Source organism: Manis pentadactyla, chromosome 17 (assembly GCF_030020395.1).
Source record: "Manis pentadactyla isolate mManPen7 chromosome 17, mManPen7.hap1, whole genome shotgun sequence".
NCBI lineage: Eukaryota > Metazoa > Chordata > Mammalia > Pholidota > Manidae > Manis > Manis pentadactyla.
Window position 1 is genome coordinate 6,439,453 of NC_080035.1, and position 14,353 is coordinate 6,453,805.

Sequence of the window (14,353 nt, forward strand, 5' to 3'; positions counted from 1 at the left end):
TCAGTATCGTTTGGCCCTTTTTCTGGAGTTTGTGAGATTTTGGTCTGAACTAGATTCTTTTGATGTTTCATATTTGTATGTGGCGCCCTCTAGTGCCCAGAAGCTCTATTCTCTGGAGCTCCTCAGCCCCTAGAGTGAAGTTGGGAGTTGTAGGGGAGCAGCTCTCGTTCCTGGGGGGTGGTAAGATCTGTTTCCTGATTCCTGGCTGCAGTGCCTGTCTCCAGTGTCAGAGCCAGTGGGCTGAGCACACAGGTGTAAGCCTCTGTGCTTTCATCTTTAGGTATTGTAAGCGGGACCTCCCTCTGGCTGGCCTGATACCAGCGCAGTGACTGCTGGTTTGCGAGCCAGTGCCGGCAGACCTGGAGGAAGACGCATCAGGCTGTGTGTCACAGTGGGGGTCCTCGGACCTGAGTAGCCAGCCAGGTAGATGGTGTAGCTGAAGCTCTTCAGAGTTCCCAACCTGCTATGCAGAGCATGCCCAGACAACCTTGTCCACCTCTCCTGCACAGCAAGCTCCATGCAAACTCCACCCCTTCCATAGCCCTTTTGCTGCTAGAAAGCCTCTCAGATCACCTGCCTTTCCCTTTTTCCCAGAGCAACTGGATCTGTATCCCCGTCTTTCACAAACAGCCGGAATCTCAGTCTCTCAAGGACTCCATCTGTCCCAGCTCCCCAGCCCCACCAACCTCCAGAGCACCACACAATGTAGGTCTGTGTTCCAAAGCAGTCCTCCAGGGCGGGATGTTGAACAGTCTTAGGGTTCCACCCCCTCCCTGCTCTGTTTCTCTTCCTCCTGCTGGTGAGCTAGGTCGGGGAAGGGCTTGGGTCCCGCCAGATCAAGGCTTTCATACATTACCCTGTTTCTTGAGGTCTGCTCTGTTCGTGAGGTCTGTATACATGGTAAGCCTTCTTTCCTGTTGCTGTTCCAGCGTTAGTTGTATTAACTATATTTTCTTACTGTATGTTGTTTTGGGAGGAGTTCTCTGTCTCATCTTTTACACTGCCATCTTGAATCTCTCCTATATTGTTTTATAAAGGAATTTTGTGAATACTTATTTCCATTGAACAGTGATACTATTGAAATGCTAGGTACTTCTAGGCTCTATGTAAAATTCATAATAATAGTATAACTGTCCTCGAAAATGTGAAGGATGAATATAAAAAATCCTACATGTGAAATGTTTTTAGGGTGCTAGCTAAATATTCATGATCCCCATGAGTGTGCACCCAAATACAATAGTTGAGGATGCCTTTAATCGTTGTTACCTGATTTCATCAACTTAATTGGTGACTCTTGATGTTCTGTTTCAGGTGTGAGCACTTTCGATCAATGTTCCAGTCTTACTGGAATGAGGACATGAAGGAGGTGATAGAAATAGACCAGTTTTCTTACCCAGTGTACCGTGCCTTCCTCCAGTACCTCTATACAGATACAGTTGACCTGCCACCAGAAGATGCTATAGGTACCTCAGCCATGCTAGGACTGGCAAGGCCACATGGTCAAACATATGTTTCCTTGTTCTTACAGTATTGTGGTGTAAATGTTTCAGGTTTATTGGCTTTTATGTGGTTTTTAAAAATGATTTGAAGAAAATGCCCTTAAAAATAGTATTGTGTAGTTAATGATTTTAGTACTGTTGATCTATGATCATGGGCTTACCTTTAATTTTTAATACTGAAGCATAAGTTGCTAATGGATCTAGCATGTCATCTTGGAAGCAAAATAGGGAAATTCCATTTTTACCCCTTCCTTTGTACTATAAAAGAAGGTGTATACAGTGAGGCTAAGAGAGTCGTTTTGGGGCTGGGAGATAGGAAGTAAAAAAAAAATTTAATAAAATTCAGGGTATTATTCACCAACAAACTTCTGCTGATTTATCTATATATAACTCTTTCCATCCAAATGAAATTTATATTTACAAATTATGGGAAATTGCAGTAAACTTGATTAAACCTTCCATACTTTTTACTTCTAGGTCTTTTGGATTTGGCAACGTCTTACTGTGAGAACAGACTGAAAAAACTTTGTCAGCACATTATCAAGCGAGGAATCACTGTAGAGAATGCCTTCTCATTATTCTCTGCTGCAGTCAGATATGATGCAGAGGTAACATAAAAGAGCAAACAAACCCAAATTCTGTTCCCCCTCTTTTTCTTGCATGAGACAAGGAACATGATGAGTAACTTCACTTCTATTTAGGGAATCAACAAACTGACTGATTCCTACAAAATGAAATCTGGCCTTGCTTATTCTCTTTTCATAGTTTAAAAAATGGTAGTTCCTCCACTTTGATTTTTTTTTTTTTTCAGTACACTAACTGGTTTATTTTTTTATTTTTTTGAGGGGGGACTTCTGAGGGCTTTATTATTTACAATTAGCTTTATCAAAAAATTATCTATTTTTGTTGTCATTAATCTACAATTACATAAAGAACATTATGTTTACTAGGGTCCCCCCTTCACCAAGTCTCCCACACACACCCCATTACAGTCATTGTCCATCAGCCTAGTAAGATGCTGTATAATCACTACTTGTCTTCTCTGTGTTTCACAGCCCTCCCCATGCCCCCCCCACATTATACATGCTAGTCGTAATACCCCCTTTCTTTTTCCCCACTCTTATCCCTCCCTTCCCACCCATCCTCCCCTATCCCTTTCCATTTGGTAACTGCTAGTCCATTCTTAGGTTCTGTGATTCTGCTGCTGTTTTGTTCCTTCAGTCTTTCTATGTTCCTATACTCCACATATGAGTGAAATCATTTGGTGTTTGTCTTTCTCCGCCTGGCTTATTTATATCCTCTAGCTCCATCCATGTTGTTGCAAATGGTAGGATTTGTTTTCTTCTTATGGCTGAATAATATTCCATTGTGTATATGTACATCTTCTTTATCCATACATCCACTGATGGACACTTAGGTTGCTTCCATTTCTTGGCTATTGTAAATAGTGGCTTTTGGATGTAAAGTTCTACAGATGTCTACTAGGTCCATCTGTTCCAGTTTGTTGCTCAGTACCCCTGCATCCCCACTTATTCTCTGTCCAGTGGATCTATCCCTTGGAGTGAGTGGCATGCTGAAGTCTCCTAAAATGAATGCATTGCATTCTCTTTCCTCCTTTAGTTCTGCTAGTATTTGTTTCACATATGTTGGTGCTCCTGTGTTGGGTGCACACATATCCACAATGGTTATATCCTCTTGTTGGACCAAGCCCCCCATCACCATGCAATGTCCTTCTTTATCTCCTGTTACCTTCCTTGCCCTGAGGTCTATCTTGTCTGATACTACTGCAACACCTGCTTTTTTCTCCCTGTTGTTTGCATGAAATATCTTTTTCCATCCCTTGGCTTTTAGTCTGTGCATGTCTTTGGGTTTGAGGTGAGTCTGTTGCAAGCAGCAGAGAGATGGGTCTTACTTTCCTATCCATTCTATTACTCTGTGTATTTTGATTGGTGCATTCAGTCCATTTACATTTAGGGTGATTATTGAAAGATATGTACTTATTGCCATTGTAGGCTTTAGATTCGTGGTTACCAAAGGTTCTAGGTTATCTTCTTTAGTATCTAACTTAACTCGCTTATTGAGCTATTTTAAACACTGTCTGGTGATTCTTTATTTTTCTCCCTTCTTATTCCTCCTCCTCCATTCTTTATATGTTGGTCGTTCTATCCTGTGCTCTTTTGTGTTTCCTTTAACTGCTTTCATCGGTAGTTGATTTTATTTTTTGCCTTTAGTTAGTATTTGGTTGGTCTACTTTCTTTGCTGTGATTTTATTTTCTCTGGTGACATCTATTTAGTCTTAGGAGTGCTCCCATCTAGAGCAGTCCCTCTAAAATACCCTGTGGAGGTGGTTTGTGGGAGGCAAATTCCCTCAACTTTTGCTTGTCTGGGAATTGTTTAATCCCCCCTTCATATTTAAATGATAAGTGCTGGATACAGTATTCTTGGTTCAAGGCCCTTCTGTTTCATTGCATTAAATATATCATGCCATTCTCTTCTGGCCTGTAAGGTTTCTGTTGAGAAGTCTGATGATAGCCTGATGGGTTTTCCTTTGTAGGTGACTTTTTTCCTCTCTCTAGCTGCCTTTAAAACTCTGTCCTTGTCCTTGATCTTTGCCATTTTAATTATTATGTGTCTTGGTGATGTACTTCTTGGGTCCCTTCTGTTGGGGGTTCTGTGCACTTCCATGGTCTGATTGATTATTTCCTTCCCCATTTGGGGGAAGTTTTCAGCAATTATTTCTTCAAAGACACTTTCTATCCCTTTTTCTCTCTCTTCTTCTTCTGGCACCCCTATAATGTGGATATTATTTCTTTTGGATTGGTCACACAGTTCTCTTAATATTGTTTCATTCCTGGAGATCCTTTTATCTCTCTCTCTGTCAGCTTCTATGCGTTCCTGTTCTCTGGTTTCTATTCAATTAATGGCCTCTTGCATCTTATCCATTCTGCTTATAAATCCTTCCAGTGATTGTTTCATTTCTGTAATTTCCTTCTGGACGTCATCCCTTAGCTCTTGCATATTTCTCTGCAGCTCCGTCAGCATGGTTATGAGCTTTATTTTTAATTTTTTTTCAGGGAGATTGGTTAGGTCTGTCTCCTTCTCAGGGTTTGCCTCTGTGATCTTGGTCTGTATCAAATTCTTCTGCCTTTTCATGGCGATAGAGGTATTTGTGGGGAGCTGGCGCATGTGTTGGCTAAGAGAAAGTCCCTTCTTGCTGGTTTGTGGCCCTCCTCCTGCGAGAACAGCAAACCCTAGCGGCTTGTGCTGGGTAGCTGTGTGCAGGCGGGGTTTCTAATTCTTGCCCGGCTGCTGTGGAGCTCCATGGTTGCTGTGGGTGTGGCCAGCCTCAGGCTGCTTCTCCAATATGGTGGAGCCTCATCGGAAGGGGAATGTGTGGAAGGCTGTTTATCGCCGTGAGGTGCCTCTGAGCTGCACTGCCGCCCAGGGGGTTAGGATGCCCGGAGTTCCCTGGGATTCCCAGCTGCTTGGCTAAGTGTCCCGGGATGCTTCTGTCCAGGTGTGGGGTCCCTGTCCCTTTAAGAGTTTCAAAAAGCACTCTCTTTTCTTTGTCCCAGGGGTACCAGCTGTGGGGACCTTCTCACAGGTTTTACTGTCCTGTTTCCCTAGTATCTAGCACCTCACACACTGTATCTGCGTTCTCAGTGCGGATGGCTAGGGCTGGGTGTTTAGCAGTCCTGGGCTCCCTCTCCCTCCCCACTCCTACTCCTCTCCTGCCAGGAGCTGGGGTGAGGGGCGCTCAGGGCCTGCCAGGCCACGGCTTGTATCTGACCCCCTTCGCGAGGCGCTGGGTTCTCGCAGCTGTAGATGTAGTCTGGCTGTTGTCCTGTGTCTTCTGGTCTCTCTTTTAGGAATAGTTGTATTTGTTGTATTTTCAAAAATATATATGGTTTTGGGAGGAGATTTCCGCTGCTCTACTCATGCTGCCATCTTGGTTCTCTCCCCTCTACTTTGATTTTTAACTAAGATAAGGACTATAACTGATGTCCCAGCAGCTGTAGTGCAGGTGAAATATAAAGTCACACAGCTAATTGGGCTAACAAACAGTTGATTCTAGTTTCAAGTCTTTCTCAAGGTCAGCATATATAATTTTTTTAAGACTCACTTTGTCATATCCCCAACTCTGTCTTGTCATAAGCCAGGGTTGCTATATGGTTGATATCTGTGTATGCTATGTAGTGCTGTCATTGTATAAGTTATAACACAAGTATTCATGTGTGAAGAATTTATCTGGGCTCCTTTTTGTTTTGTTTGGTATTGCACTGGCTTGAATTCTTAATCTGGGATTCATGGATCTCTAGAGATTCTGTGAATGGGCTTTTGGGTGTTTGAAATTTGTGTTAGTACACTTTTTTGAAGTTAAGAACCAAAGTGTCATCAGATTGTAAGCTGCTCATAAGCAGGAACTTTATCTTCATCCCTGTACCCTGTAGTGCCTGGCACACAGCGGGCACTGGATAATGTTGGTTGAACTGAGTGCAGATTGTACTACCTGAAGGATGCGGTAAGGATAATTAGTGACCCAGAGGCTGGTCGGCTTTACAACTGCATAGAGAATGAATGATAGAGAGCAATAGTCTTGGAGTTCAAGAAGTCTAGATAAAGTGTCCACCTTAAATAACACAATTAGCCCATTTATAGAGGTATTTTGTCATCATCTGACCAGGCATAACAACTGGTATCGGGGATTTACCAAACACCTTCAAAGGTCTACAGCTGTGGCCTTGGAGATGTGGAAGACAGACATTATTACACTTAGGGTTCAAAATGGACCATTATAGCTTGTATTTTCAAAATGTACCATATTTTTAGTTGAGATTTTATTATGAATATAAATCTTTGATAAGGTCAAATATAGCTGACTTTATGGCCTTACAACAGATGGAATGAGGATCAGAGTAGGTCATTTCTAATAGGAAGCGGAAGTATAGATTTTTTTCCTACCTTTTCTGTGATGTCAAGAGCTTCTTTATTAGAAATGCTGTTTCTTTAGATTTCATTACTACCCAGTCATACAATTTTAAATTGGTTGGTGCCTTACTATCAATTTGGTGATTGACTTTAGACTCTTACTGGTTTTCACTCCATACTCTTCCTTACTGGTAATGAGTTCCATACTCTTGGGGTTAGGATCTTGCTGACTAAAACCAACCAGAACCACCTGAGCAGAGGCAAATATCTTGGCTTTAGTCGTTGGAAATTTCTTTCTCACTTTCAGGTTAAATCTTCCCCAGAAACTACAGAAAAAGTGGTGGGCCACTTCTATCTATGCCAGTTGATAATTTCCTTTACTAGTTTTCATTTTTCTCATATCAAATATAAACATATTTAAAACTTCCTTGAGACCACAAAATGCATGTGATTCCTCAGACTCTACCATAGTGTGGGTATATAGTTGGCACTGAAAAATAAGTCGATTTGAATGAATGAATGAATATATTTGAAACACCTCACCTTGAAGGTGTGCTTTCTAACAAATATTAAAAACAAAATAAAATCAAAACCCCACAAATATTACACAGTGTAAAAAAAAAGTAGCAAATAGAAAACAATAAGTCACCTCTTTCTTTCTAGGTTGTATTTTTTTAGGTTCTGAGAAGGAATTATAGAATTGAGTGACATACCTTTACATTTTATTTCCTTAATTGTAAATAAATAAAGTATTTATAATACAAAAACAGAACACTTACTGTGTATATTAGTTGATGGGCACTATTACTAAGATTGGAAATTAATTGCAGAACATTTATTTTTAGAAGCTCCATTTAAGGAGACTCAATGACTTTTTTGTCATTCTGTGGGATGAAATGCTGAGAAGACAGACTACCTACCTGCTTCTCTTATTTATTCTCCTTTCTGTAAAAGTTACTTCAGTTCCTCTACACCGCCTTTTGACAATTTTGAAGCAAATGTATGCACATAAAAGCAACAAAAATATATTGACTCAGGAGTTAGGAAGATTTTTTAAAGAAAGCTGATTGTTGTGGAACTCTTGCATTTTGACTGCATTGTCAAACTTCCTACATGTTTTAGTAAAGTAGAGAAGGAGCACTTAAAACATCCCTCTAGAAACCCAAATAAATGTTGACATCAAGGGAGAAACGTGAATAAAACATTGTCACAAGGTAGTTCTGTATCACATTATAAAAATTTTGAAATGGTTCTGTTTATGTGGTTTCTTAGGAAATTTTTGTTTTCTATGTATATTTAAACATTAGGAGAAACAATTATGTATTATTTGTTTAAACAGAGTAGAGAACTTTCCAGAAAATCCTACTTGCTAAGCAACTTGTGCCTTAAAATTTTGCTTTTGATGGGAAGCAATAAATGTGAGCCCAGGAATCTAATTCCAAAGTTGGTTTGTGATATGAGTATTGGATATGTTTATATTGGATAACTTTGTGCTAAAGCCAGATAGTTAGCATTTTTTTTCTTCTTTAAAAGTTTCCCATGATCAGTAGGTTGTAGAAATTTTTGGGGGTAGTGAAAGAATCTTTATTTTTTCCCATAAGACATTTAAATATATTCTAACAAACAAAACCAAAAGATGTTAACCTGGAATATTTTGTACTTAATATACAACAAAGTGAATTCTAGACTTAACGGTTTTGGGGTTTTGTTTGATAATTATTTTAACAAGTTTGGACAGAGTTAGGTGTGGTTTACAATCTCTTGCCATCTGGAATATGTCTCAAGGGTTCCTTATGACACAAAGACAGTGCTCTGGCCAAGTGGCCTTCCACAGGAAGTCTTAGCATTCAACAATTTTAGCTTTGGGATTTTAGGATTGGATAAAAACTCTGTTAAAGGCTCATTAGCATTTTTTAAAGGATGGATATTAAAACCATCAATTCTGTTTTAACTCATTACTAAAGAAAATCTATAGAAAAAACCAACTTATTTTCAGAGTATGTATCGTGAATGGAATAATTTAAGTGTTTAAAAGTTTGAAATGAAATTATATATTTCAGAATAGAAATTTATTTTGATCTTGCTAATTATAATAAATCTGATATAAAGTGGTTCTGAGGCAAATCACGTAAAATAATAATTTTACCACAAGATGTCATAAACATGGAATTTAGTTTCTAAATACCAAGAATGTGGTATTAGACCCCTTGAATTTATACCCTCTCTCACTTCCCTATTCCATGGGCCTTAAGATTATTTCATTCTGTTAGAACTTTTTTCATTCATCTAGGTCAAGTGATTCACTTCAGCTATCCTGGAAATATATTTAAAGCCTAGCAGTCCTATTTCAGTTGACTTATTAGTTGGGTAAGAGTATCATTTTCTTTTCTAGGTAAATGAAGATGTGATCATTTACAGAATGAGGTGAACAGATCATGTAGGTTCTTCAAATATTTAAAATTATCAGAAGGATGTTTATCTAATTCACACCTCAAAGGCATACTGGCTCAAGACATTGGTTACTAAGTGAAGCTGTGTGGCTGTGTCACTCCCTGGTTCATGCAGATGAACTTGAAAATTCCAATTTCTCTCCCCAAGGGCATTCAGTGCTTCCTTTTCTCTAGATCTGCCTCTTAACCAAGGTTCATTTATTGAACAGCAGTTACTTACACAATCCAGATTTAGATTATTTTCAGTACTCTCTAGTTAGACTTTTATGTTTGAAATGGTTAAACATTTTTGAGTACTGAGGTATCTCACCAATTCACACTATCTGTAGGGGAAGCAGTTTGATAGAAGTATTTTCATTGATGTATGAAATGATTTATAATTAGAAGCACCATTTGTATGCCTGTACTACAGAGAACAGTTCTTAAAAGTGTGTACTTAGGATAATCTCTACAATTAGTAAGTTGAGTAAACTCACTTTTTCACATATCCTAAACTATGTTTAATTCCAAATTAGTAGATATAATATAAGAAATGTTTTACAATGCTGGAATTTAGTGTACTTTTCCTTTGAATTTGGAATTATATAATTAAAAGTTAATATTTAAAGAACCGTATCTGATGCATTACATGGTTTAAAGAATATCTCCAAGCTCATTAAAGGTTATTTCTTCCATGTTATGTGTAGATATACTAGTTCTCTAGTTTTGATAAAATTAAAATACAGCTTTTAAATTCCTGTGGAATATAATTTAGTCCCTAGAGCTATTTATTAATCATTGGGTTATAATACCAGGAGTAGTTTTTTCTCTAATAATAATGTGAGAGGGAATGTTTTATATAGTTTAACATTTTAGCTTATTATAATACACAGAACATTCAGCTGTACTTGATCCCACTGGGAATCCCTTATTTAAAAACATGGATCCAGAGATTGCATTAACAATTCAAATGCATTTTGAATTATCTAGAAAACAAAACTCTGGCAGCAGCTGGGTGATACACATGAGACTGATTTTATCTCTTACTGGCTATGTGACTGGAGGGGAGCATCTTTCAGGTAGGAACAGAGGAACCCTGAGAAGAAGGAAGTATTTGTCTGCAGGGGTCTGCACTGAGAGAGTAGAAAAGGGCTGTGTCTATATGTTTGGGCCCTTGTCCACTATGCCTAAAATTCTCATTTCATCGTGGCTGGAATGTGATAAGAGTTTTCTAGTGTGATTTGCTTTTTTTTTTTCTTTTTTTAGGTATTCACTCTTACGAAGGTTTCACATGAAAAACAGTGTGGTTACTACATTCCCCCATATTATCGAGGCCCCCCCACCATATCCCATTGCAGTAGTGTGATTTGCTTTTATGTACTTAGTCTTTGTATACATTCCAGGTTCCTAACTAATTTAATGTGTGTTCCAACTTTTGAAGGAAGAACCAACACTGTGTTAGAGTTTTGCTGAGGATGAAAGGATGTATTAACACAGGCATAAGTAGATTTTTTAATTGTTCTGATTTGTCACTTCTCTGCTACTTTCCTTCTTAATGTTGGTATTTGGTGACTTCATTTGAAAAATCCAATCTCTTTGAGTATTCTTTTCTACATTGAATAGCTGAAAAATTAGTGTGGTAGAAGTATTTTCTCTGTGGCTTCAAAAATATAAGCATTTTTGTATGGAGAGTATGAAAGTAATTTAAAGTCCTTGGAATTTTTTTTTTAATGTGTCATCTTAGGTTGACCACATTTCTTCATCACTTTTCTATTTTTTAAAGTCCTGTCTTAAACTAAATAACTCACATCTCAATTCTTTTCTGACTTCTTGAATGTGACAAAACATATGATAAGGACTAAAGTTGATTTCAGCTTTTTAAGAATTGAATAATTGTCATTTAGTATTAGTTTCAGGTGTATGCTTTCAGCTGTTTAAAACAGTTTGATTATGACTAGACAATGTAATGACCATGCAGAAACTCTGCCCCCATAGTGTGTGTGTGTGTGTGTGTGTGTGTGTGTGTGTGTGTTGTGAAGACTTAGACTTGAGGTAGGGGAACCGTTGCTTTTACTATACTTTGAGTAAATAGTTTGTGTTTTTCTGATACATATATTTGGTCACTTGTGTGCCTAGTTTGAGGTTTCTGGCCTCAAATATCTTTTCTAAGGGAAGGTGAGAGATATGGGGTGAGCGGTTTGGAGATCAGTAATTCAATTAAAGTTAATTTTAAAAAGGCCTCTTCTTGTTTTTATTTTTGTCATGTGTGTCCAGGATTTAGAAGAATTCTGCTTTAAGTTTTGCATCAATCATTTGACAGAAGTTACACAGACTGCAGCATTTTGGCAAATGGATGGCCCTCTGCTAAAGGAATTCATTGCTAAAGCCAGTAAATGTGGAGCCTTTAAGAACTGAATCCCAAGGCTGCTGGGTTTGTGTGAGTGCTCTGGGGCACAGGTGACGGTGTGTCGTTTGTGCTCTATAGGTGATACAATTCTGCAGGTAAAAAAGCTTTCAGGTTATTTCTCCACATCTGAGACACAGTTTTCTGTGTAGGAATATATGAAGGATGTATGGCTTTTCCTGAACCCATTTGAAATAATTCTTTGTTTCCAGATACATGTATTGTAAATGTGACCTTAATTTGGCTAGAACATGTTAAAAGGGTGAAAGTTTAGCTGGCTGTTTTTTTTAGATTAGACTCTGGACTTGGAAAGGGGACATTTGTGGCGGCTCCTCTGGCTCACATATCAGCAACCTTTTTGACACCAGGAGTTGGGACAGTTTGTGAATTGGGAGATAGTCAAAAAGGTCCCACCATGAATTAAAGATGCTAATTTGGGGGCTTGTTGAAATATGTGTTAGTTGCTCATTCAGTACCTTACTGTGAAGGAATAGTGAAGATCGTTTGAGGCTTTTGTTTGTGTGGTTATACTATTAATGACTTTAACTTCACAGTTTATCAAAATAATGAGTTTAATATGAGTTATACCTATTGAAATGATAGTTATATAAAGGTAAATTTCTAGGTTAGCCAGAATTATTCTTAAGCACATAAAAAGTAGTAATTTAGAACTATCTTAAAAGTTCATAATGAAAGAAAGTTCATTTTCACAAAGGTGAATATTTTATAAGTTGGAATCTCCAATGGTGTTTTATAAAGATAAAATTTGAAAATTCAAGTTTAAATTGCAACTGCCCACCTTTTTCCCTATATGTGCTAATCATTAAGAGGAAAATAATGACATATTCAATATATTCTTGTCTTCCTAAATTATGGCTGCTTTATCACATCGCTACATCTGACTCAGAAGAAGTGGTTCTTAAAACCAACTTTTGGACTTAATGGAATTAGTTGTATCTCTTGTATCTAGGCCAAATATCACAAATTTGCTTATTTGAAACTTCACCAGCTTTTTAAATTTTCCTCTTTCAGTTATGTTAGGTGTTTAATACTTAACAAAATTTAACTTTGAAAATGGCTCGAAATTATTATTTTCCTGAAAAGGTCCAAATTTTTTAGGTTTGGTTGTAAAATGTGACTTGGAGGTAAGAGTGTTAAACTGTGGGTTTTATCATACGTACACATTGAGCTTGCTTTAAGAATATAGCTTTGTACTGCTCTCTGGCCCATGAACGTATTTCCATTTGTGGGAACTCCCTTAGTGAATTCTGTTTGATGCTGAGAATGTCCCCCATCTGAACTTGGAGGCTTAGTACATTTTCAGAGCCAAATTAGCAAGAGGGTGAAGAGATGCAGCACCTACTATTTTTAGCAATGTTTTTAAGTGTGCTTAGAGGTTGAAGTGGGAGTGAGAGCCCAAACATAGGAATTCACTGGTAGGTGAAATATATAAAAAACCTAGAAGTCCTAGCCCCTTTTCTGACCATGTCACAAATTACTGAATCCCAATGAATTATTAGGTTAGAATTCGTTTTGCAACATGATAGGATTTGCTTACTAGGTTGATAAATGCACATTGCTTTGTTGATTAGCTACAATGGGTAGTATTTGTAACAATCACTGTTCTGTAGGCTTTTGAACTGGACAAAACAAGAACTTCAGTATATTTATTATTGTTCTTAATTGAAAAAAAGCAAGCACAAAGTGAAGGAGCAGATCCATGTCTGTAGATAGTTCATTCAACAAACATTTTCTGAGTTGCTAATATACATGAAGAACCACTTGTTATTAGATTAATAATTTGAATGAGTATGTATGTAATGAAGAGAGCAGGAATGAGTCCACTGAAAAATATTGGAGTATCTTTTTTTTAACACACTTATTTTTCTACTTGGTTTTGCTGTTAATCTTAGCAGGAGATAAAAACAATTCTTCAAACTTTTTTCATCTTATATAATAAGAAAGCCAAAGTATTCCTATTTCTTAAAATAGTGCTATATGTCCTCTTGAACTTCTTACTGGAAAATTTTATACTCTAGTATATAGGCTGTATTTATGTAATATTTAGAATGACATAATAAAGTAATCTGTTAATATACACACATAGAGTTGTTTTTTTACCCCTTGAAAATCAAGAATGTACAGCCTTAAAAAGGAAGGAAATTCTAACACATATTGCAACATGGGTGAACCATGGAAGATACTGTGCTAAGTCAAATAAGCCAGTCATAAGAGGGCAAATGCTATATGAGGTACCTAGAGTGGTCAAATCCAGAGACAGAAAGTAGAAAAATGGTGGGGAGGGAATGGAGAATTAATGTTTAATAGGTACAGAGTTTGTTTTGCAACATAAAAAGAGTTCTGGAGAGGGATGGTAGTGACAATAGCACAACAATATGACTACTTAGTGCCACTGAACTGGACACTTAAATCATGGTTAGCGTGGTATATTTTGTGTTGTATGTATTTTCCCAGAATTACAAAAAATCAGTACTGTGATTCTTAGCACTTACTAGGCTAGAAACAGGTACCAGCATGAACATGTCAACTGTTTTTCAACTATGCATATACGTATCCCCATAGAAATCCTTTGGTTTTATTCCTGCTGAGAGAGATTACAAGGAGACAGAGGTACTGAACAACACATTAGAACAGATAGACCTAATGGACATCTACAGAACACTCCACCCAATAGCAGCAGGATACACATTCTTCTCAAGTGCACATGGTACATTTTCAAGAATAGATTGTATACTAGGCCACAAAAAGAGCCTCAGCAAATTAAAAAAGATTGAAATTGTACCAACCAGCTTCTCAGACCAAAAAGGTATGAAACCAGAAATAAATTACACAAAGAAAACAAAAAACCCCACAAACACAGAGGTTTAACAACATGCTCCTAAATAATCAATGCATCAATGACCAAATATAAACAGAGATCAAGCAATATGTGGAGACAGATGACAACAGTAATTCACCACAAAATCTGTGAGACACAGCAAAGGCCGTACTAAGTGGGAAGTATATTGCAATACAGGCCTACCTCAGGAAAGAAGAACAAATACCATATGAACAATCTAAACTCAGAATTA

General features: G+C 37.6%; 1 protein-coding gene across 14 annotated transcripts in view; it reads left to right on the forward strand.

The window, feature by feature from the left end:
• RCBTB1 (RCC1 and BTB domain containing protein 1) overlaps positions 1-13,361 on the forward strand; it is a 103,888-nt gene extending 90,527 nt beyond the window's left edge. For 9 of the 14 annotated variants that reach the window (XM_036932559.2, XM_036932557.2, XM_036932564.2 and 6 more), the window contains 3 exons: positions 1,312-1,463; positions 1,977-2,107; positions 11,132-13,361. In XM_036932559.2, the coding sequence (XP_036788454.1) occupies positions 1,312-1,463; positions 1,977-2,107; positions 11,132-11,272 (424 nt within the window). In that variant the 3' untranslated portion in view covers positions 11,273-13,361. Of the gene's footprint in view, positions 1-1,311; positions 1,464-1,976; positions 2,108-8,820; positions 8,866-11,131 lie in introns of those variants that run through there. The other 5 variants (XM_036932563.2, XM_036932562.2, XR_005034040.2 and 2 more) reach the window with 5 other exon arrangements.
• The last annotated feature ends 992 nt before the right edge of the window (positions 13,362-14,353 follow it).